The sequence below is a fragment of the Aedes albopictus genome, chromosome 2 (genome assembly GCF_035046485.1).
Source record: "Aedes albopictus strain Foshan chromosome 2, AalbF5, whole genome shotgun sequence".
NCBI lineage: Eukaryota > Metazoa > Arthropoda > Insecta > Diptera > Culicidae > Aedes > Aedes albopictus.
The window spans coordinates 488,728,917-488,753,358 of NC_085137.1; the positions used below are offsets into that span (position 1 = coordinate 488,728,917).

Below are 24,442 nucleotides of genomic sequence, written 5' to 3' on the forward strand. Positions count from 1 at the left end.
TACATTTGCTTTCATTGATCAGCATCCCGTTGTCATCGCACCACACAAATAGCGTGTTCAAATCTTCCTGCAATGCCACGCAATCTAACGATGAGGTGATGACAGGGTCACGCTCCGTATCATCTTGGAACAAACCAATGAATTCCAAGAATCTCTCTATCTGGTGTTCATCGACTACGGAAAGCTTTTGACCGTCTCAATCTCTAAAATATGTGGGGAGCCCTCAGACGCAAGTTTACCCCTCATCATCAGCCTCATTCAAGCACAGCACGCGGCATTTTTGTGCAGAGTACTGCGCAACGGTGTCTTGTCCGACCCCATCCGGATCGTTGTAGGAGTAAGGTAAGGATGTACAGTACCCGCCATTAGTATAGACTATAGATATTATGCTTTTGGTCGAAATACAAAGTGACCGAACGTGCGAAAATTGATTTTTAACATACTTAGAAATGTCGCAACTCAATTTGGATTAGTGCATATTGTTGCTCTTAATTAGCTTAATGATGCGCAACAGAAAAAATAGATTCAAATTTACTTCGCAGCTCCAACTTCGCATGTGCTTCTAGCGACGACTTCGATTTGGTGGTGCGACGATAATAGTAGAACAAACATAGATCCGCGAAGATGAATCCATTGTATCCAAACGAACTGTCAAAATCTGTATCCAAACGAGCATGACGTCACGATTCCAACAACATCAATGGAGCGCATGACGTCAAAATCAATCGTCGCACTCTTGAAAAACACTATTCACACGCTTGAAACATTTCACTCAGCGATGTTCGCGGATCTATGTTTACTCTACTATCTATAGTATAGACTCACAAAGAGTATTGCAACACCCTGACTCACCTTGATATCTTCAAAACCTGAGGACTTACAAAGATCCTGTCTTCAACAAAGTTATTCAGAAGCCCAAAAGCAACAATTTTTCTGACGGCGGCATTTTTGTATGATGATCTGGTTTTAGAGATATCGAGGTGAGTCAGGGTGATGTAATATTGTTGCAATACTTTTTGTGAGTCTATACTTATGACGGGTAGTGTAAACTATCACCGCTGCGATTCCTCATCGTAATCGACGAGATTTTGGTTGGTGCCATCGATCGCGAATCAAATTGCGGGTTTCTGAGATAACCCATCACCATAAAGCATCAAAATCAACTCGTACTATCTGACGACGTTGCTTTCTTAGCACAACGGCGCTCTGATACGCAGAATGAATCCGATGATCTTGCTGACAGCTCCTCGACGGCAGGTCTTACCATCATCGTCAACAAGACCAAATCGTTGGATGCAAATACGGTCAACACAGGCACAAATGGCGGCATTAAGATCGACATTGAATGGAAGCGAAAGCAGCTTCTGCGAAATTAAGATATGCATGGAAAACAATCAGATGTGCTGATTTCCGCCAGTGAAACCTGGTGTGCATCAGTGGAGAACACTTAACTGCTGCCGGTTCCTTGCCAATAGATGCTCTTTCCATCCCTCTTTTTTTCGTGTTTGTTTAGGAGAGTGAGCAAGATAAAAGAAAAAGCTGGTTACGCCGTTGGTAAGGAGCATAACATTATTTCATTGGATTCTGATACTTGATATCAAACAGCTACATAGATTACATAGATTTACTTTAGCTTCATAAAGATGGTTGGCGAGCCAACAACGTACTATTTCAGTAACTCCAGCCGACCAATGTTACACCGTTATATGATGATTCCTTTAGGTAAATAAGAATAACTAGGCCATACCGATCAACTTATTTTTATTGAAACAAATCTCGCATCTAACAGCCATCCACAAGTTTCCCTACCCATCCGTCAATCGATTAGCTTTCTGTTTAGCTTCCATCCACTCCACCGGATGTTTGTTCTTCTTGTGCGCGTACAGATTGCCGTTGGAGTTCATTTCCATTCCGCAAAACTCGCATGAGTACAGCTTCTCGCCAGTGTGCGCCGACGCCCGGTGCTCCGTCAGGTTGAGAGCCTTTTTGAACCTCTTTCCGCACACCTCGCACTCGAAGTTCAACGCCACGTGCACCAGCGATTTGTGCTTCCGCATCGCCTTCAGATTTGGGTATGTCTTGTGGCAGATGTCGCATTCGGTTTCCTTCGATTCGTGTATTTCGGTTATGTGGCGACGGAGCCGTTCCTTCCGGCTAATCCACACGTTGCAGATTTCACACCGCGCTCCGTCCTCTAGTGTTGGTTGCGTGTGAGCCAACCGATGCGACGCCACCTGTCGTTGGGTTTTGAACTCTTTGCCGCAAACGTCACAGACGTACCTCGTGGCATCACTGTGAAATGCCAAAGTGTGAGTTCTCATGGCGTAAATGTTCGCAAAGGTTTTCTTGCAAGTAGGACATTCCGCTCGATCATGGGACCTGGCGTGCGTCCGTAGCAAATGCATTTTGGGGTACTTGCGGGGACATTTGGTACATTTGTATGGTTTTTCCTTATCGGTCATGTGGATGTTCATGTGTTGTACAAGTGTCTGCTGGTAGGGGAATGCCTTGTCGCATATGTCGCACTTAAATGGTTTCAAGTGGGTGTAGATGTGACGCAGCATAACGTGCCTTGCCTGGAATGTCTTGGCACAGCACTGGAAACTGGGCTTCTTCTTGTGAGCTTGCCTCGTATGCTTACTCAACTGTTTATACGTGTCGAACGACTTTGAGCACGAATCGCACTTCAAGGTAAAATACTGTTTAATAAGAAGATCGTCATCCGAAATTCTAACAGTCTTTTCTGACGATTCCGGCTCACTGTCCGGCTCATCTTCGCTCATCGGTGCAACATCCACCTCATCTGTTTTGTCTTCTTCCGGCGAGAAATCTTCCTGTTTCACCGTCGATTCAAGCATCTCAGTTTCCAGAAATATTTCATTGTTCAACGCAGGTGTTTCCACTTTGACCATGGTGAGCGGAAGCATGGTAAGCAACGTTTCTTGATTGCATCGGATGGATTGCACGAAACCATGAAACTCTGTGATCTTCGATGAGCACTGCCAGCACACCTTGGATGGAAGCTGATCGCTGATTACGAACTGGAAAGTAATTGAGGAATGGTATCAGATGTAATCAGTGTCGTTGTATAGATTAGTAGACAGGAACCAAAATATAAAGCTATAGAGACAAATGCCGCATAGCGGTAAAGTCTCCCACAAAAAAAAAATATGTAAGATGTTTAGAAATATAGGAACCTAATCCAAACTCGATTATACCAATAAAACAAAAGGAAATGAATGGGATATTAGGGAACAATACATACCGACAAGTTGCAGACGGAATCCAACATTTTGCGAAAAGATTCATCGTTCAGCGATGTTGTCGCTCGAGACCCTTCTGAGTCAAGGCATAATCGGCACTTATCCTCGAGCTGGACTGCATCCATGATAAATCGTATATGTGTGCGCTGAAAATAATTAGAGTTACATTAGCATAATACTTTTATTTCAATCATTTTATATGATTAGTAAATCTTCAACTCACCGCAGCAAATAATCAGACGGCTGCGGTGTATTTACAAACAGCTTTCTATGCTATGTGCCTTTGAACGTTTGGTTGCTGTCATGATAAATTTTCTGTCATTTTCTAGCATGGTGTATAAGTATACTATCATACTATTCTTGTGGTTTATGTATTAGATGTATTAGAGTGACCCAAACTGACTAAATCTATTTATAAATATTAGGGTGGCTCACTCTCAATGAAAAACTTGAAATTCGAAAAATGCCAAGTCTTACCTCAGTTGTTTTGGATTCCAGAAGCTAGGTACAAAATTTGAGTGAAATCGATTAAGTCTAAGGAGCGCTCAACGAGCTTGAAGTTTGTATGGTAAAGCTTGACCAAATATATGAAGAAATCTTAAGGACAAACGTCATCAGAACTTCAAACGCACAAATCTCAAGAAGCAAGTTTCAAACAACAGTGCATTTTATTATTCTGTTCTTGCTCACTTGTAATAAGCTTAAAATGAAAAGATCAGGTGCGCTGGTTTTGTTTACGAAGAGATTTGTGCGCTTGAAATCGTGAGTAGGTGCCAAAGTCGGCCATTGTGGCGGCCATTTTGGGATCCTAACAAGTCTCTCCTTAATTTTTCAACAACTTTGTCGAAGACCGCAAAGTGATCCGATGTTTAAGAAAAAAGTAACTTAAGTAAAGTAACGCTAAAGTTATACTTTAAGTAAAGTGAAGCGAAACATTATTGTTGGTTTTCCAGTACATGTGAAGGAATGATATCAATAATAAAATACAAGCGAATTAACAAATAACAACGAGTTAAGGACATGCTTGTTGGAATCCTAAGAAGGTCGCCTTTTATACTCACGCAAAAATCTCAAAAACCTACACCAACAAGCGCACAAATATGCAGTTTAATTTTGAAATTACACCATTGTTAGGAGTTGATTTCTTGATATTTGTGCTTGTGACATTCTGGTGCAGTGTTGAACTAGTATTCGGGGGCATTTGCCCTTTGTGGCACCACGACGGTTTGTCGGGGTAATCCTGTACTAGCCCGAATATGTTTGTCAAACGGAGCGTCTAAAATTGTCCCGTCTACGGTCTCTCAATGCTATTGATATAGGCGTGCCTAAAGCCTGGGCAAAATCGACTCACCCTATTGCAGCCTTTAGATGGAGTTGACCTTATGGCTTATATGGTAATAAATGTGTCGTTGTATGCATTTTGCTTGGTATGGTTGTAGGAGCGCAGAGAGTGAAATGAGTTAGCAATACTATGGTATATCTTCCACAACAGTCCATTTTGCAAGCCGATTTCCATCAGTTGATCGCTCAATTCATTACTAAAATTTCATTTGCTTTTCAAATAGAACATTTTTACATTAAAATAACAATACTTGTTTCTAATTATTTGTTTCTAGCATATGCTATGACAAGACTTACTTAGTAACTGACTTATGAGAGTCTGTCGAAGTAAGGGATGCTCCATTTCTAAAAACTTTCAGCTCAAAGTCGGTTTCTCTTTCTAGAGCTCACCTTGCCCCATTACACGCTACACGGCTAATAAACAAAATATATTGCTTATGCTTTGAAGTTTCGCTTTACTCGTACATCAAGGTTGTACAGCAGAGCTGCGTACAACAAAAAAATCATCTTTATGTCATTAGTTTAGACTAGAGTACCTATATCGAATTAGTATAACTTCAATTTTGTCTTTCACAATAAGATAGGTGTTTTTCACAATAACTCGGTGAAATGGCATCAATCGCAGATCAGCTGGATCTGAAGTGCCGACTGTGTTTATGTCTTATCTCGGGAAAACGATCTGCTTCGTCCATGGACGATGAGACCTTCCGGTCAAAATTGAGTGCAGTTTGCAATGTTTTGGTATGATTTTCATGAACATGTACATATTTAAATTTATGGACTAAGCGACTACATGTCGAATATATTTTCCAGTTCGCGGTCAACGACCAACTTCCAACGAAAGTATGTTCAGGATGCAACAAGAAGATTACGGATTTTCACGGATTCGTGGAAGCTATACGATGTAATCAGGAACAGCTGGTATCTATGATACTCCTCCCTGAAGTGAAGGAAGAGCACGAATTAGTACTGAACAATGAAACAATATTTGAAGAGGTAAAGCCCAAAGTAGAAAAAGAGGAATCCTTTGAAGATGACAACATCGAACCGATGGAAACGGTACATGCGGAGATTGCAGACGAAGATGCCGATGAGGAGGACGATAACAAATCTGACGCATCTGAAGCACCAGTGGAAGAGGTCAAAGTATCCGATGATGATCGCATGATTTTACAATACTTTACCCTTAACTGCGATACGTGTCCAACTGTGTTTGAGACCTTCAAACATTTGAAGCAGCACTGCAAAAAAGCGCACGGCCGGAAGCCAACGCTCCAGTGTGTGAAGTGCAACAAGAGTTTCCAGTACAAGTTCAAGCTGATGCACCACATCAATCTTCATCTGAGGCCATGCAAATGCGAAGTTTGTGGCAAGGGATTTGCTGATCAACAGGCATTACGCGTTCATCACTCAAACAAGCACGCGACTGATGTGGATAGACCATTCAAGTGCGAGAAATGTCCTCAATCATTCATGAAAGAGAATTCTCTGAAGTCTCACCTCAAACTGCATGACCGGGTAGATTGTCCGATCTGTAAGAAAAATTTGTCGAATGTGTACAATCTGAAGAGTCACATGAGTATCATGCACAGCACTGAGGAGCGACAGTTCATCTGCGACGTATGTGGTAAGGAATTCAAGTCTCGAGGTGCAATGGATTCGCACAGTGTGGTTCACAAGGAGCTGACTCGAGAGGATGGAGCTCGATGTGAAATTTGCAACGTGTGGATCAGCCGGAAGAACCGGCTTCGGCGACACATGATCGAGATACACGAGTCGAAGGAAGCCGAATGCAACGTGTGTCACAAAACGTACCCCAACATGAAGGCCATGGTCAACCACAGACGCAACATCCACGGAGGGCAGACGTTCGAGTGCGAGATTTGCGGCAAACAGTTCAAGAGGAGTATCAACTTGAAGGAACACCGGGCAGCGGCCCATACAGGAGAGAAACTGTATTCGTGCGAGTTCTGTGGAATGGAAATGAACTCCAATGCGAACCTGTATCAGCATCGAAAGAATCGCCATCCATTGGAATGGATGGAGGCCAAACAGAAGGCTGCTAGGCTAATCGATTAGAGGAGTTTTTGTGTATTTACGTACTATGATAGCTGTAAGATAAGCAAGAAAAAATTTGAATAATAAATAAGTGAATGCTCAACACATTCGTAGTACAATTACTTTAGGCTCCATCTAGGTAAGTTCCCAAAAGATACACTATGGTCATGAATTAGAGAAAATACCAAAGATATCATCGACTAGACCGAGCAAGGAATATAACTCACCGTCTTCTGATTAAAGATCGTGCTAATTTATCAACTTTTCAAGAGTGACAATGATGAATGATTGCAATTAAAACAACCGTTTAAATGTACATATTTTTATTTTCCCGCACTTTAAACGTGATTATTCGATTCATTACAAACTACTTCTTCAGTTTCTCCGCCTGCGACTTCTGCCACTCGTCCGGGTGCATCTTCTTCTGGTGCGAGTACATGTTGGCATTCGATATGAACGTCATCGGACAGAACCGGCACGAGTAAAGAGCCTCCCCCGTGTGGATCGCTCGATGTTCCTTCAGCGAGATCGCCCTCTTAAATCGCTTGCCGCAAATTTCACATTCATATTTCATCTCGGCATGGACCACCCTTCGGTGTTGCTTCAGGGCTGATGAATTCGGTGCTATCTTTCCGCAATCGCCGCACACAAACGTATCGCCCGTTTCGCTGTGCTGGGTGCGAATGTGCCTCTGCAGTCCCATTTTGTTCGTGAGCCACCGCGGACACAGGTGACACTGGATACTGTTGTCCTGTACGATGCCTTGGTGCAGCAGGACATGTTTCTCGAAAGCGGGCTTCGATCGGAATTCCTTTCCGCAGGTGTCACAGACGCAAAGCCTCGGCTGGCCGACTCCCCCGTGCAGATTGATCATATGGTCCCGCAAGGATAACCGATTGGACATGGTCTTCCCACATTCTCGACATTCGACAGACACGTGTCGCACCATGTGGCATTTGAGCTGATAGTCTTTGGCAAAGGATTTTGCACATATAGAACATTTGTGAGGTTTTTCATTTTCCGACAGATGGATATGCATATTGTGCAACTCCAGACTTGTCCGACAGGCGTAGGTCTTGTTGCAGATGTCACATCGAAAAGAATCCGGATTCTCGTGCTTAGAGATGTGATCCAATAGGCGGCATCGTCGATATAATTTCTTATTGCAACATTTTACGTAACCGGACGTATTATGTGCTTCTCGAAAGTGATCACTCAGTGCTTTAAAGTTGGGTGATTCTTTAGTGCAGATATCGCACCGAAATGTAAAATATCGTTTGATTAGCTCTTCCTCTTGTTCTCGATTTTCTGGCACAGATTTGATCTTTTTCACCTTACGCTTTCTCCTTTTCTTGGGCAGGACTTCTTCATCCACATCGGAAACATTATCTTCAAGTTGCTCAACTCCTACATCTTCTGTTGAAGATTCCAGCTGCTGATCATTATCTTCCTCGAGTGTTATTTCCATTGGCTTAACGTCTTCTACGATGGGCTCGTCCTTAATCTCATTATCCGAAACTGCCTCATCTAGGGCAGTTTTTTCGGTTGACTGAGATTCCTGTTTCAAGTTGATCGATTGCAAATAATCTTGATTGGTTCGGACCTTCTGAACGTAATCGTAGATTTTCGCCACCAGGGCTTGACAATCTTTGCAGATTTTTCTGGGACACCATTCCGTTTGTTGGAACTAGAAACGAGCAAGATTTCAAATCATATTGTTTAACTCTGAATAATATCGAATACCCACCGAAATACTGAAAATGGATTCAACCATTTCTATCAGTTGTGCCTCGGCGTACATGTCTTTCGCATCCCTTCGGGTAGTCGGGGCCAGGCATAAACGGCACGAAGTCGATAAATTCAATACTTCTATTTCCATTGTTGCTGTATTGAATCTTATTGAATTAGCAAGAAATATCTTGCGTTTATCTTCCTTTTAGATTTTACAAAATAACACACTTGAAATTACTGATTTGGGAAGTGATCCAAGCGGATTGTATCGTATTGCTGGGAAAGGTCTCAAATAACAAAAATGAACACAATAATAATTGTCCCTGTCAAAATCTATAGATATACATATGCATCTGTGTACAGATGTTGCTTATGTGTAGTTGTATTGATGCAGTGTTTCCATTAGCAAAAAATTGTTAGACCATTTTCTAATGAAATCAAATTTGTCCCAAAATCAGATAATTTTTGGAGTGTGCGTATTTTAAATGTCAGTAAGGTCATCTCCAGCAGCTGTAAGTTTCAAAGTGCATCTAGATTCTAGAACTGCTTCTGGGCATCTTCAGCAGAGCATTGATAACAAGGGCAGTTTTTTTTTACTTAGCATAGCATAGCATAGCATGGCCGACCGTACACATCCTGGGGTGGCTGTTTTCTCTATCGACAATGCGCCAGAAAAATTGCCTGGGACTTGACAAACCTTTCATTTAACGAACTCTCGACACCTGGCCAGGTCCTTACGATCAGCGGGACGGGGAGGAAAAGTTGATTAGATATCTACTCAGAATATGTCCAAGAACTTGGCCCACTTCATAGATATCGGGAGTTGGAAATTGGATAGGGTTTAATGGGGTGCTTTCCTTGGCGAAAAAGCGTACGAGAAATTGTCATGGTTTAATCATTTACCTGGTTACCACTGAAAAAGTAAAAATAAGCATTAAGTAAGTCGCACAAATTTCGTAGGTAGTACAGCCATAGACCACAGTTATGAGGATTGCGTCCTTATCGTCGGATACCAAAACACAAAGATTGGAGACTTATCTTTGACTTCTCGACAAGACTGACGCAATCCTCCAACAGTCGAGAGTTTTCCTGGCCTCGTCCTTGCGACTGCTGAGAAATATGAAAGGATGGTTAGTTAGACACCTAAAGAAAGATGTAGAAAGTTCTACGACTTCTCAGGCCTAGGTGTCAAGAGGATATGAGTGTTGTTCCAGGTGTTGTTAGTGGAAGGGTACTCCAAAGGATGCGGTTGGTCAACGTTCAGGTACATCATTATTAGACTGCTCCGAAATAGTTATCTGCCCAATATGTCCTGGCTTCCTCGAAATCTGTATTACTTGAGTTTTCGGTTGAGAATCTGAAATATTACATAATATTAACATTGACGTCGAATAAGCTACATATTAGTGATACGCTCGCCACAGTTATATATTTTTACAATCTAATTTGTATCATACAATACATTTACCTGAATCTTGCTGAAATAAAATATTGATTAGCAGCAAAATTGAAACAACAATATTACATAAACATCAAAAAAGTGCATCAAACTTTGATCTAGAAATATTTGTAAACGACTGCCTGATTATTTTAGGCAGGAAAATTTCAAGATCAAAATTTGATTTGGTAGAACTTACGCCGCAACGCACCATTCTGAGGTGATCTATCTACGTTACGGGCTAACAAGGGCAGTTTTTTTTTACTTATTCGATTATTTGGAAGGCTCGGGCGCCACAAGGACATAACTAAGCCGAAATCAGTTGTTTTTTTACATTGATTTTAAGGGCAGTTTTCAATTGTCATAAAAATAAAACTGTAGCTCTGTTTTACTTTAAGGTACACCGGAGCAAGTTGAAACGGGTTTGAAATAGATTCCAATACAATTTGGATTTTTTTCCTTCGTTAAAAAATTGTTTGAATCAAAAAATATGTGTTATGGCGATCAAACTGTTGATCATCATTGGAAAACATCATGTTAACCCGCTGTTTCATCTTGCCCCACCCGTTTCAACTTGCCTCGGTGTACCTTACGTTTTATTTCAGAACATTGCAGGTATTTTTTTTATACATATAGGGTAATTCGACAAATGTTAAACAGTGTATTATAAAAAAATAAATGTTTCCCATTAACATAAGCACAATTTGATTGAAAATTGTTTACCGGTAATGACTTCAAAACTGTACAATTCTTGAAATTAATATTAAGAAATTTCTACGAAATAGGCTTTTTTACAACCCAAACATTAAAATCACACCATAGTTCATGATCTGGGAGGATGTCCTTAACACTTTTTTTTTGGGTCTGTATTAACGAGATTTTTAGCCCTAGGCTAGTTCATCTCGGTACCTACGCTTTACTTCCCTTCCGAAGGAAGAAATCACATTTTGCGAGTTTGTCGGGAGTGGGATTCGATCCCAGGTCCTCGGCGTGTTAGTCAAGTGTTCTAACCATCACACCAGGTCCGATCCACCCCCTTTACACTTTAACAAAAAAAAAAATCATTTGCAAAGATTTACATTCACTTGCTATTATCTCAGTTCAGAAGCATGCTATCGAAAAACAATGTATGGCTGAATTCAACCTTGTAGGCTTGTAGTTTTATCTGAGGTTTGCCGAATAACATTGGGGTCGCACACGCATACCAAAGTCGTGAGCGAGCTGTGAAGGCAACTCTCCACAGCGTGAATGTAATTTACATTCACCGCGTGGAGAGTTCCCGAATAGAAAAATACAATTCACGGTATCGTTCATATCATACAATGTTTATTCATGGAATGATTATTATGCACTTGATAATAAGTGAATAATTCAATGATTTAGAGTGAAAAATTGGGATTATTAATTATTCTACGAGTATCATTACATCAATAATAATTATACTTGTAATGATACAGTAAAAGTTTCAATGATACATTTTTCAATGTTATCAGCGTTGAAGCATGGCCAGAATAGTCAGCATAGACAATCCGAACACGGAGCAATTGTGATTTTGACTTACCAAGTACAGATACGTTCCATAATTCAAAAAAAAAAAATCAAATTGATTTATTTACCTTGAAAATCACTTACCGCTCCACTTACTTTGTATACTACTTCTGTTATTTTACTTCCCCACGTCACGAAAACTAATTGCCATTCCAGCATCTTCTGTCGACTTCGCCTCCTTCATTGTGGATAATAATTTCCATTTCACGTTTTAATTATTCACTGTCGCACTTGATAAATTTCGCGATGATTAATTAAACTTTCCGGCTGAAGTCGCGAACAGCATTTGGAAACTTCCCCCACATCACTATTGCACTTTTAGTTATCCATAAGCACCTTGTTAACTTTTACACCTTTCAGCCGACCGCGAGCACTGGTTCAAAGTAGTCCCGCGCGTAAACACCACTTGAGAAAAACTACTGCAGTAATCCCAGCAATCACACAGTTCGATTCCCTTCCCGTTCCATCGAAGTAAAAAAAAACTCAACGCAAAGGTAAACAACGACTGCGATGGTACAAGCAGAGTTGACAGAATCAGACAAGTGTCCGCAGGGGTGTGCTTTTTTTGTGTCGGTAAAGCAGAATTGGTGAAATATTTCAATTTTGTTTTTATTATTCCCTGTATCATAAAGCCGATGATAAAACGATTATAATATGAATGATTCACCGAAATTTTTGTTCGAGAAAAAATGCATTTTTGAATGGTAACGATACTTAACAACCCATTCGGTCTATCATTGAAACTCCGAGTATGATAACCAATATCATTAATATGATTCGTCGTATGGTTGATTTATAATCCAGTTTATTATACTATGAATAATCTAAAAATGATAACCTGTATGATTTTTGTATGATACCGTTTTATTCGGGTTGCCTTCACAGCTCGCTCACGACTTTGGTATACGTTTGCGACCCCAATGTTATTCGGCAAACTTTCAGATAAAACTACAAGATTAAATTCATCCATACATTGTTTTTCTATAGCATGCTTCTGAACTGAGATAATAGCAAATGAATGTAAATCTTTGCAAATGAATGGTCGCACCCTTGGTAACGAGTTGCAAAAAGTTTATTTTTTCAGCACGAGTCGTACATTCATCCAACGAGGCTTGCCGAGTTGGATAAATACGAAAAGTGCTGAAAAAAAACGAGTTTTGCTACGAGTTCCATACAAAATTTTATGCAATGTTTTTTTTTTCATAATGCAACCTATTTGAGTTGCATAATGTTCATAATGCAACTCAAATGAGTTGCATTTTGAACATTGTACAACTGCATAATGAGCCAGTTCGGAAAAATTGGCCATTATGATATTAAAATGAGTTATATAAAATGTAAATTATGATACTGAATTGCATAAATATATTATACTTTTTTATTCTATCCAGCTTTTTACGCTATGATGAGGGGTGATTCAACTATGACAATTCTTGCCGACAGCCCATGCAGCATCAAAGCTCATCATAGTAGCCGACAAATTTCAGTTCAACTCCAGCAAAATGTCAAAAATTTTCATCTTGGATGTTTACAAAGGTTTACAAGAGTTTATGTATGGAAAAATAAAGGTTTTCTTTTAATTTTAGGTTTGTGATGGCCACCAGCATTGGTAAAACCGCAACACATGGAATAAAACTTGCAGTGAAGGGAAATAACTACCTAACGTCGAAATATCAAATCATTTTTGGCCGCAACTTCATGAACCCACTTCAAACTGGACAAATACCCAACTCGCTCGGCAACATAAACTTTTCCTACATAAAAAAAAATGTTGCAGCTATTTCATTCAACTATTAAGTCTTTGTCTATTCAACCTTTCAGAAGGCGCTCTTTTACAACGGCGCGTTTCCTGAAGGGTTGAAAAACTTGGGCTGCCAAACTCGACCTAGTTTGTTTTTTAATGCCTGAGATTCTCATTCGAAAAAATTTGCAATTTACATACATTGAATTGACCAATTCCCTTTTGAGTTAGTGGATGGACTGATTAGGAAAACGTTACACATAAAGCTAATTAATGCTTATATCATTTTTGGAATTTGGAAATTTTATCATAAAATCGTCATATGATGGAGTGGTTATGATACAGAATGATCACATTTTGTGACATATTTTCCGGCAATTAGACCAACAAAAACTACAAATAACGACAAGGAGCTTGTATTGAATGGGGATTAGCATGAATAGCAAGAACGACCCAAGGAATTAAACTCGGCCAAGGACTCGGCTAGTTTGGTACTGAGTGAGCGTAACGAGTGTAGGGATATTTTTGATCGCCAAGTGGGTTGGGTTTGTAGTATATTGATGCACTTGCAGCTGTTAAAACAACATCATTTGTTGCTCCGCCATCAATAAGTGAATTATTTTATCGGCATTTTCAATTCGATTTGTGGTAGTGGCCATCGCAAACCTAAAATTATAGAAAAAGCTTTTATTTAATTCAAACACAGACACTTGAGAAACACAAAGTGAAAATTTTTGACATTTTGCATCAGTTGAACTGAAATTTTTGGCTACTCTGATGAGATCTGATGCTGCAAGGGCTGTCGGCAAGAATTGTCAAAATCGAATCACCCCTCATCATAGCGTAAAAAGCTGGATACTAGCAGTTTCAGTCCCAGCAAACGTCGTACTGCCTGCCTACTCTGTTTTTTGACATCCGGTTCCATGAAGAAATGCCCCTCAAAATGGAATTTCTGATTTTTCCGTTTTTTTCTTGCCTTCCCGGTCGTATTTTCCCAATTATTTTTTCGTACGAACACGTCGGAGCCCTGTACGAATGAAACACTGAAAGAATGGTGTAGATCCGTTGGCCCGTTGTTAGTCAAGTGTTCTAACCATCACACCAGGTCCGATCCACCCCCTTTACACTTTAACAAAAAAAAAAATCATTTGCAAAGATTTACATTCACTTGCTATTATCTCAGTTCAGAAGCATGCTATCGAAAAACAATGTATGGCTGAATTCAACCTTGTAGGCTTGTAGTTTTATCTGAGGTTTGCCGAATAACATTGGGGTCGCACACGCATACCAAAGTCGTGAGCGAGCTGTGAAGGCAACTCTCCACAGCGTGAATGTAATTTACATTCACCGCGTGGAGAGTTGCCTTCACAGCTCGCTCACGACTTTGGTATACGTTTGCGACCCCAATGTTATTCGGCAAACTTTCAGATAAAACTACAAGATTAAATTCATCCATACATTGTTTTTTCTATAGCATGCTTCTGAACTGAGATAATAGCAAATGAATGTAAATCTTTGCAAATGAGTGGTCGCACCCTTGGTAACGAGTTGCAAAAAGTTTATTTTTTCAGCACGAGTCGTACATTCATCCAACGAGGCTTGCCGAGTTGGATAAATACGAAAAGTGCTGAAAAAAAACGAGTTTTGCTACGAGTTCCATACAAAATTTTATGCAATGTTTTTTTTTTTCATAATGCAACCTATTTGAGTTGCATAATGTTCATAATGCAACTCAAATGAGTTGCATTTTGAACATTGTACAACTGCATAATGAGCCAGTTCGGAAAAATTGGCCATTATGATATTAAAATGAGTTATATAAAATGTAAATTATGATACTGAATTGCATAAATATATTATACTTTTTTATTCTATCCAGCTTTTTACGCTATGATGAGGGGTGATTCAACTATGACAATTCTTGCCGACAGCCCATGCAGCATCAAAGCTCATCATAGTAGCCGACAAATTTCAGTTCAACTCCAGCAAAATGTCAAAAATTTTCATCTTGGATGTTTACAAAGGTTTACAAGAGTTTATGTATGGAAAAATAAAGGTTTTCTTTTAATTTTAGGTTTGTGATGGCCACCAGCATTGGTAAAACCGCAACACATGGAATAAAACTTGCAGTGAAGGGAAATAACTACCTAACGTCGAAATATCAAATCATTTTTGGCCGCAACTTCATGAACCCACTTCAAACTGGACAAATACCCAACTCGCTCGGCAACATAAACTTTTCCTACATAAAAAAAATGTTGCAGCTATTTCATTCAACTATTAAGTCTTTCCCGAATAGAAAAATACAATTCACGGTATCGTTCATATCATACAATGTTTATTCATGGAATGATTATTATGCACTTGATAATAAGTGAATAATTCAATGATTTAGAGTGAAAAATTGGGATTATTAATTATTCTACGAGTATCATTACATCAATAATAATTATACTTGTAATGATACAGTAAAAGTTTCAATGATACATTTTTCAATGTTATCAGCGTTGAAGCATGGCCAGAATAGTCAGCATAGACAATCCGAACACGGAGCAATTGTGATTTTGACTTACCAAGTACAGATACGTTCCATAATTCAAAAAAAAAAAATCAAATTGATTTATTTACCTTGAAAATCACTTACCGCTCCACTTACTTTGTATACTACTTCTGTTATTTTACTTCCCCACGTCACGAAAACTAATTGCCATTCCAGCATCTTCTGTCGACTTCGCCTCCTTCATTGTGGATAATAATTTCCATTTCACGTTTTAATTATTCACTGTCGCACTTGATAAATTTCGCGATGATTAATTAAACTTTCCGGCTGAAGTCGCGAACAGCATTTGGAAACTTCCCCCACATCACTATTGCACTTTTAGTTATCCATAAGCACCTTGTTAACTTTTACACCTTTCAGCCGACCGCGAGCACTGGTTCAAAGTAGTCCCGCGCGTAAACACCACTTGAGAAAAACTACTGCAGTAATCCCAGCAATCACACAGTTCGATTCCCTTCCCGTTCCATCGAAGTAAAAAAAAACTCAACGCAAAGGTAAACAACGACTGCGATGGTACAAGCAGAGTTGACAGAATCAGACAAGTGTCCGCAGGGGTGTGCTTTTTTTGTGTCGGTAAAGCAGAATTGGTGAAATATTTCAATTTTGTTTTTATTATTCCCTGTATCATAAAGCCGATGATAAAACGATTATAATATGAATGATTCACCGAAATTTTTGTTCGAGAAAAAATGCATTTTTGAATGGTAACGATACTTAACAACCCATTCGGTCTATCATTGAAACTCCGAGTATGATAACCAATATCATTAATATGATTCGTCGTATGGTTGATTTATAATCCAGTTTATTATACTATGAATAATCTAAAAATGATAACCTGTATGATTTTTGTATGATACCGTTTTATTCGGGTTGTCTATTCAACCTTTCAGAAGGCGCTCTTTTACAACGGCGCGTTTCCTGAAGGGTTGAAAAACTTGGGCTGCCAAACTCGACCTAGTTTGTTTTTTAATGCCTGAGATTCTCATTCGAAAAAATTTGCAATTTACATACATTGAATTGACCAATTCCCTTTTGAGTTAGTGGATGGACTGATTAGGAAAACGTTACACATAAAGCTAATTAATGCTTATATCATTTTTGGAATTTGGAAATTTTATCATAAAATCGTCATATGATGGAGTGGTTATGATACAGAATGATCACATTTTGTGACATATTTTCCGGCAATTAGACCAACAAAAACTACAAATAACGACAAGGAGCTTGTATTGAATGGGGATTAGCATGAATAGCAAGAACGACCCAAGGAATTAAACTCGGCCAAGGACTCGGCTAGTTTGGTACTGAGTGAGCGTAACGAGTGTAGGGATATTTTTGATCGCCAAGTGGGTTGGGTTTGTAGTATATTGATGCACTTGCAGCTGTTAAAACAACATCATTTGTTGCTCCGCCATCAATAAATGAATTATTTTATCGGCATTTTCAATTCGATTTGTGGTAGTGGCCATCGCAAACCTAAAATTATAGAAAAAGCTTTTATTTAATTCAAACACAGACACTTGAGAAACACAAAGTGAAAATTTTTGACATTTTGCATCAGTTGAACTGAAATTTTTGGCTACTCTGATGAGATCTGATGCTGCAAGGGCTGTCGGCAAGAATTGTCAAAATCGAATCACCCCTCATCATAGCGTAAAAAGCTGGATACTAGCAGTTTCAGTCCCAGCAAACGTCGTACTGCCTGCCTACTCTGTTTTTTGACATCCGGTTCCATGAAGAAATGCCCCTCAAAATGGAATTTCTGATTTTTCCGTTTTTTTCTTGCCTTCCCGGTCGTATTTTCCCAATTATTTTTTCGTACGAACACGTCGGAGCCCTGTACGAATGAAACACTGAAAGAATGGTGTAGATCCGTTGGCCCGTTCCCGAGCCTATTCGTGACATACAAACATCATTCCATTTTATTTAGATTAGGGAATGAATTCTATAAAAGGCATCACTTGTTGTGCTCAGCCCTCAACTCACAGCATCATAACTTTCTCACCTGTGTACACTAGTGTGGGACACCAAAAGACATTTTACTCCTGTACACTTTTTGAGTTCCATTTTGGTCCCATATCAACTGTGCAAAATTTCAGCTCGATCAGAGAAACTATATTTTAGCGCCAGCCATTTTAAGTTTTCATACGATTTACTATGGGGAAAATCACTTTTTCAAAGAAAAATCGCCACAGGTTGCCCCTTAACCCCTAAAAATAAATCGATGAATGATTTATATTGGAAATTTTACGAGGAACCAACCCCCCGAAGACCGCAAAGCGATCTAAGGCATGTGGAAAAAGTTATTGACTGAAAACCGAATGGGATGCCAACGCTGTTTAACATGTAAGGAATAACAATAAATAATAAAATCTCGTCATTTTATCGATCGGGTGAGGCTTAATAACTTTTTCCACGAACGTCGCATCGGTTTGCAGTCTTCGGAGGTCTGATTCCTCGTGAAGTTTTCTACAGAAATCATTCATCGACTTATTTTTAGGGATCTAGGGGTGACTCTTAGCGATTTTTCTTTGCAGAAGTAAAATTTCCCCATAGTAAATCGTATGAAAAACTAAGAATGGCGGGCGCTAAAATATAGTTTCTCCGATCGATCTGAAATTTTGCGCTGTTGATATGGGACCAAAGTGGAACTTAAAAAGTATACAGGAGTTAGAGTTTTTCCATTTTTTGTATTTTCCCATATAAACCGTGTACCAGGCTAGTGTACACTAGCCTGGTACACGGTTTATATGGGAAAATACAAAAAATGGAAAAACTCTAACTCCTGTATACTTTTTAAGTTCCACTTTGGTCCCATATCAACAGCGCAAAATTTCAGATCGATCGGAGAAACTATATTTTAGCGCCCGCCATTCTTAGTTTTTCATACGATTTACTATGGGGAAATTTTACTTCTGCAAAGAAAAATCGCTAAGAGTCACCCCTAGATCCCTAAAAATAAGTCGATGAATGATTTCTGTAGAAAACTTCACGAGGAATCAGACCTCCGAAGACTGCAAACCGATGCGACGTTCGTGGAAAAAGTTATTAAGCCTCACCCGATCGATAAAATGACGAGATTTTATTATTTATTGTTATTCCTTACATGTTAAACAGCGTTGGCATCCCATTCGGTTTTCAGTCAATAACTTTTTCCACATGCCTTAGATCGCTTTGCGGTCTTCGGGGGGTTGGTTCCTCGTAAAATTTCCAATATAAATCATTCATCGATTTATTTTTAGGGGTTAAGGGGCAACCTGTGGCGATTTTTCTTTGAAAAAGTGATTTTCCCCATAGTAAATCGTATGAAAACTTAAAATGGCTGGCGCTAAAATATAGTTTCTCTGATCGAGCTGAAATTTTGCACAGTTGATATGGGACCAAAATGGAACTCAAAAAGTGTACAGGAGTAAAATGTCTTTTGGTGTCCCACACTAGTGTACACGCTCGCTGCCAGCATTTGCCACCCCACCCTATTGAAGCCCCTCCCCCGCCTCCTAGATTTATCACAAACATTGAGAGAGCCGGGAGAGAGGAGAAATCAGCGGACCAACCAAAACCGCTTTTTGACTGTCATCTCACCCAGCCAGCCAGCCAGCCAGGCAGCCAACGACATCAACGAACCGCAAGCACCAAGATACAACTCTCTCGACTCGAAGCGCGGTGTGACGTTCCACTCGTTTGGCGAGAAGAAAAAGGTTGCTCTGTCAAAAATTTCTGTGTGCTTTGGTGCTGTTTGGGTGCCTGCTCGTCAATTTCGGTGAAAAAAAGTTCCACCTACCTCGACACTCCGATTTGAGTTCGATCGGCAACACGACCTGATAAGGATGGCCCTGGTGTGCGATTTGAAGATGCTGCTGGCCTGCCGCGGTGCCTTTGGTCAGGTGAGTTGTGTAATCAATGCGCTTCCGATAGGCAAGTGCTAAAAAATGCTCAGCGCTCGGGATGGAGCCCCAAGCTGGATTATATAATTCGCGTTATTTTTCGCGAGATTGATAAAAATCCGATTGCGAAGTTGGACCGGTGCCAGATTGATGGGTATCATTTCCGTTTCAAATTGTTTGTGTTTGGATTTTGGATTGATACTGGCGAATGTTGTCGACCCCGTCTGGAATGACGATTAACCTCGATTTCCTCGGTTGGAGGCTGGGCTCTGTTTTGACGTAGCTTTTAAAAATATTTGTAAGCTTCCTGATGATGGTTGATAATCTCCTGTTCATTGCTTCGATTTTAGATTAGAAATATCCATCTGGCTGCCGCCAACAATGCCGCGGCCAAGAAGGTCAAGAAGTTCCAGATCTACCGTTGGAATCCGGATAAACCCGAACAGAAGCCGTACAACCAGGTAAGAGCATCCCAAGCTTGTATCACTCCCGAAAATCTCTAATCACACAAAACAACCATCTTTTCAGACCTACGAGGTGGATCTGAATGCCTGTGGTCCGATGGTGCTGGACGCCTTGATTAAGATCAAGAACGAAATCGACCCAACGTTGACGTTCCGTCGGTCGTGCCGCGAGGGTATTTGCGGTTCGTGTGCCATGAATATCGGGGGCACAAACACGTTGGCATGCATCAGCAAGATCGATGCCGACAATCTGGACAAGCCGACCAAGGTGTATCCGTTGCCGCATATGTACGTGGTGAAGGATTTGGTTCCGGATATGAACAACTTCTACAACCAGTATCGCTCGATCCAGCCGTGGCTGCAGCGCAAGTAAGTATATCGCCGGTCCGGGATTGCATGCATTTTGCATGGCATATTATATTGACAACTATCTATCAGTTGAAACTAAGGTTCACTGAGGTATTTGGTGGAATTTTTGGGAGATTGTTTTTGTAGATTATCGCATGTTTTCGTTTCACGGTCCTCAACCGCTTGCAGGAACACTTCTGTTGTTCTCCGAAAAGCGGGATGACGAAAGACTGGAGGATCGCGAAAGCCAAGTTTGGGAAACAATGCCTTAACTTATAGTTTCCATTATTATGGACTAGATTTGTGACTTTATTCTTGATTAATTTAAGGCCCTTGATGCATTTGCAGCAAAATCCATGACATATTTACAGATATAGTTACAATATTCTTTTTTTTTCGGATAGAAAACAATTTAGTTCAAAAATCCCTGTGGCGCTAGTGTTCTTGGGAGCTTTCAGTTTAGTCCTAACGTCGTATATCTCGCATTGTGGGCAATTAGAAAGATGCTGTCTTAGTCAAATTTGCACATTGAATTCAAAACTTTCGCATAAAAACAATCTAGTTTTAAAATCACTCACTACCTGGCCTTTGTATTGCTAGAAGCTTCCAGTTTAGTCTCAACGTCGTGAATCTCGCGTTTTAGACCACTTAGAAGGAATTGGTAGGATGTTTTCCAGCAGTTATTTTGAAATTTGAATTCCTTTGAAAACATTTTCGGCATTTTTATTGACAATTGCTTTGGAAAACCATTTTGCAATTCATTTGAAAATTTATTCATATTTTTTTAATGTTCTGATTATTTATATCTATCTTCGGAAAGTCCCTGGGCTTGGATTATATCTTCCAGGAAGCTTTGATTTCAGGCATGTAGTCGATGTGCTTTGCAGTAATGATTGGGATAGCTGAATATATAATCAATGGCAAACAATTCTGTAAAAATCAGATCTTCAAGTCATCTGATATAGTTATACTGATCATGCTACTGCATAGTATATCGAACATTTGTCGAAGTCATTTATGTGCCGGGAAAATATAATTCCAAGTTGGTGAGAATATTACAAACTGAGGGAGGGTAATAGGCCCAGTCAGACCCCTGAATGGGCAATGTGGGTTAGTGTATGGGAATGCCATTGAAGGTTTGTAATACTCTCCGAGGCTTTCGAAATCCAACAGGGCGCGTCCCCGGGTTGCGGATAGGGGGAAAAGGGAGATTTTTCGCATTTGCACTGTAGTCAGGCAATGTGATATTATCTCCTATGGTATTGTAGTGCGAATGAATGATCTCATTCTATGGGAATTCTGACCTTGTAATGTATTGTTTATTAACTCCAATTTTCTAAGCTTGACAAGGTTTTGAAGACAAACATATGATGAGAGAATTGCCTAATAGGAAAGTCACATCAGCAAAGCTTTTACAAATGCAAATGCTATCCATGGGGTCATGTCTAGCATTTAATATGTATGGCAATGACTGGTTCTTACCTAGCAGGGGTACTACAAGACCTCGCGGACAATTCGATTAAAGGCTTAATTGGGGATAATATATTTTCCAGAACTGAAGGGACATTTTTTCCGGGATGACTGGCGAGTCGGAGAGGGTAGAAGTTTCCGTTTGTTATAATTGACAAAACAAACAATCGGGTGCTTTTTCTTTTTTTGACTTGCTTGGTATTTTGTGGATTATTGTTTTTTTGGTTTTGGAAGCTATGTGATTCACTATTGAGCCTTAAAATTATTTTGCATCTGAATAGCATTGATATTGTCAAGTCTGTACCAACACCCTAATCCCACACCAAAATACCCTTTTCCTATCCCATGGCGTTTATGTGGTCAGCAAAGACTATTCAGCCATTACCCCTCCTTATCATCGGCTTTGGACTGACTTGCGCTCTCATTGCCCCACCAAATGCTGCAAAATGAAAATGAAAAGGATTCCTGGTCATCTTGAAGTTCTCCAAAGTTTCCTGCTATGATTCCTTCAGAGATTTTTTTCACGGATTCCTTCTGCTCTGCGAAATCCAATAATTACTGCTGGGGGTTCCTTCAGGAAATCCTACTACAATTTCTTCGAAATTCTTGTCGAGATTTCACAACTATTTTCAGCAGGAACAGCTTCCTGGAATATTCTCTATATGCAAAACCCAGAAAGAAAATCATGGAAGATTCCTGTCGCAAATGTTTAGAGGAATCCCAGTAGCAGTCCTGGACCAAACCTAAGAGTAGTTACTGAAATTGGAGTTCTAAAAAGTGGGTTCCCAGCAGGAATACATTTCTAAAAAATCCATAAATAAATTACAGCAAGAATTGCTGGAGGAATCCCTGCAAGAGTTTCTAGTTGTAAAGCCATAAGAATTTTTGGATGAATCTTTGCATAAATTTCGGGAGAAATCCTTGAAGTTATTTCTTCAGTACTCCCAGCATAAATTTCTAGAAAAGCCCATCGGGCATTCCAGGAGGCAATCCTAAGGCAATCGTTGTAGAAATACTCTTAAAATTGCTCCACAAAAGTCTGATGGGATTCTTCAAAAGTCCAAAACACATTTTTGTTGGGATTGCTTCAGAGGTTTCTGCGCAAGGATTCTTTTCCATGTTTTTCCTGTGATTCCTCCATGGATTCTTTTCGAGATTTCTAAAAGAATTCCTATAGAAATTCCTCTTACGAATCCCTAGAGATTTTGTCAAGGGTTCCTTTAGAAATTTGTTTTTTAGGGTATCAGCAGATATATTCCTGCTAAGAATTCTTGTTGGGGTTTCTCAAGCATTTTCAGCTGAGATTTCTTTAGTAACTGTTGTTCGGAGTCCTCCAAGAGGATTCCCAGCAGGAATTGCCTGGTGGAGTATATAAGAAATTTTTAAATAAATTCCAGCTGCATTCCTGAGAGTCAGCGAGAATGCCTAAAGGAATCTCGAGGCGATTTCCAGCAAGAATAGGGCACATTCGGTTCTCATTTGATGCAATGAAATGGTGCAAACACCGCGAGTAATATGATTTATTGCCTAATTTGAAGTGTAGAACTCCAGTGTGGAAACTCTAGAGCAATTACTTATGGATAATCTGTAGAAATCCACCACAGTTGAATCCATGTCTTTGGTGGCTTAGCTGGGGGTAAAGTGAGTGATTCCACCCACAGAAGTCTTGAATGACAACTTTAAATACTGTGATATAAATCTACAAATGTTAGAGATCATCCAATATTCAACCATCCTTATTTCTTCTCAACCTATCTCCTCAGGAACGAAGCCGGCGAGAAGAAGGGTGACGCCCAGTACCTCCAGTCGGTGGACGACCGCGCCAAGCTGGACGGTCTGTACGAGTGCATCCTGTGCGCGTGCTGTTCGACCTCGTGTCCCTCGTACTGGTGGAACGGCGACAAGTATCTGGGCCCGGCCGTGCTCATGCAAGCCTACCGTTGGATCATCGATTCCCGTGACGAATCGACTGCTGCCCGTTTGGACAAGCTGAAGGATCCGTTCAGCGTGTACCGGTGCCACACCATCATGAATTGCACTCGGACCTGCCCGAAGGGTCTGAACCCGGGTAAGGCGATCGCCGAGATCAAGAAACTGCTGTCCGGTATCGCCAAGAAGGACGCTCCCGGACTGGAAACGGCCGCCTTGCACAGTAAGTAAGTTGGATCTCTTGGGATGCGGTTGTGCAGCAGATGAAATGGGAAATTTTCAGCGAGCAAACTGTGAGTAAAGGTATTTGAAAATAAACTGCGGCTTAGAAATCGAAAGTTCGTACTAGATCCAGTGCTAATTTGGATAACTTATTTATGAATCATTTGAAATTTTCGGATTAACTATGTACTGTAATAAAACCATTGCTTAGGCAGATTTGATCTGCTGGATATTGAACGGTAGAGTTGACAATGGAAGTAGTGGAAAGAAATTCCTTTACTTTGACCGAGAAACAGTTGGCCGGATTCTTGGAAAAAAATGCCTATGTTCCTCGTACTCCACGTGTTGACAATTACGAGAATTTGGATGGTAAGCCATTTGGATTTCTATAATTTGAACTTCTCTAGTGTTCATAAGCCATCATGGCAACCCAACACTGTTT

The 24,442-nt window shown here is 40.1% G+C and overlaps 4 protein-coding genes across 4 annotated transcripts; 2 read left to right on the forward strand and 2 right to left on the reverse strand.

Annotated features, from left to right (window-relative positions):
• Positions 1–1,744: 1,744 nt before the first annotated feature.
• LOC109623150 (zinc finger protein 626-like) lies at positions 1,745–3,415 on the reverse strand. The gene is made up of 2 exons (XM_062849323.1): positions 3,266–3,415; positions 1,745–3,041 (listed from the first exon to the last, which is right to left on the reverse strand). Exons 1-2 carry the CDS (start codon positions 3,386–3,388, stop codon positions 1,806–1,808), a joined length of 1,359 nt encoding a protein of 452 aa, XP_062705307.1. The 5' UTR covers positions 3,389–3,415; the 3' UTR covers positions 1,745–1,805.
• A 1,683-nt stretch (positions 3,416–5,098) lies between these two features.
• LOC109623151 (zinc finger protein 530) lies at positions 5,099–6,769 on the forward strand. The gene is made up of 2 exons (XM_020077638.3): positions 5,099–5,345; positions 5,418–6,769. Exons 1-2 carry the CDS (start codon positions 5,214–5,216, stop codon positions 6,681–6,683), a joined length of 1,398 nt encoding a protein of 465 aa, XP_019933197.3. The 5' UTR covers positions 5,099–5,213; the 3' UTR covers positions 6,684–6,769.
• A 229-nt stretch (positions 6,770–6,998) lies between these two features.
• LOC109623152 (transcription factor grauzone) lies at positions 6,999–8,672 on the reverse strand. Its single transcript, XM_020077639.3, has 2 exons — positions 8,410–8,672; positions 6,999–8,349 (listed from the first exon to the last, which is right to left on the reverse strand). The coding sequence occupies exons 1-2, from the start codon at positions 8,539–8,541 to the stop codon at positions 7,030–7,032; spliced, it is 1,452 nt and encodes a 483-aa protein (XP_019933198.3). The 5' UTR covers positions 8,542–8,672; the 3' UTR covers positions 6,999–7,029.
• A 10,604-nt stretch (positions 8,673–19,276) lies between these two features.
• Positions 19,277–24,237, forward strand: LOC109423293 (succinate dehydrogenase [ubiquinone] iron-sulfur subunit, mitochondrial). The gene is made up of 4 exons (XM_019698217.3): positions 19,277–19,567; positions 19,918–20,028; positions 20,096–20,400; positions 23,613–24,237. Exons 1-4 carry the CDS (start codon positions 19,511–19,513, stop codon positions 24,007–24,009), a joined length of 870 nt encoding a protein of 289 aa, XP_019553762.3. The 5' UTR covers positions 19,277–19,510; the 3' UTR covers positions 24,010–24,237.
• The last annotated feature ends 205 nt before the right edge of the window (positions 24,238–24,442 follow it).

Bases quoted from the DNA above. Each gene is read 5' to 3' on its own strand.
- LOC109623150 (XM_062849323.1), bottom strand. From the start codon at position 3,388: ATGGATGCAGTCCAGCTCGAGGATAAGTGCCGATTATGCCTTGACTCA. The intron at 3,042-3,265 runs GTATGTATTGTT...ATTACTTTCCAG, and splicing joins ATTCCGTCTGCAACTTGTCG to TTCGTAATCAGCGATCAGCT.
- LOC109623151 (XM_020077638.3), top strand. From the start codon at position 5,214: ATGGCATCAATCGCAGATCAGCTGGATCTGAAGTGCCGACTGTGTTTA. The intron at 5,346-5,417 runs GTATGATTTTCA...TATATTTTCCAG, and splicing joins GTGCAGTTTGCAATGTTTTG to TTCGCGGTCAACGACCAACT.
- LOC109623152 (XM_020077639.3), bottom strand. From the start codon at position 8,541: ATGGAAATAGAAGTATTGAATTTATCGACTTCGTGCCGTTTATGCCTG. The intron at 8,350-8,409 runs GTGGGTATTCGA...GCTCGTTTCTAG, and splicing joins AATCCATTTTCAGTATTTCG to TTCCAACAAACGGAATGGTG.
- LOC109423293 (XM_019698217.3), top strand. From the start codon at position 19,511: ATGGCCCTGGTGTGCGATTTGAAGATGCTGCTGGCCTGCCGCGGTGCC. The intron at 19,568-19,917 runs GTGAGTTGTGTA...CTTCGATTTTAG, and splicing joins GCCGCGGTGCCTTTGGTCAG to ATTAGAAATATCCATCTGGC. The intron at 20,029-20,095 runs GTAAGAGCATCC...CCATCTTTTCAG, and splicing joins AACAGAAGCCGTACAACCAG to ACCTACGAGGTGGATCTGAA.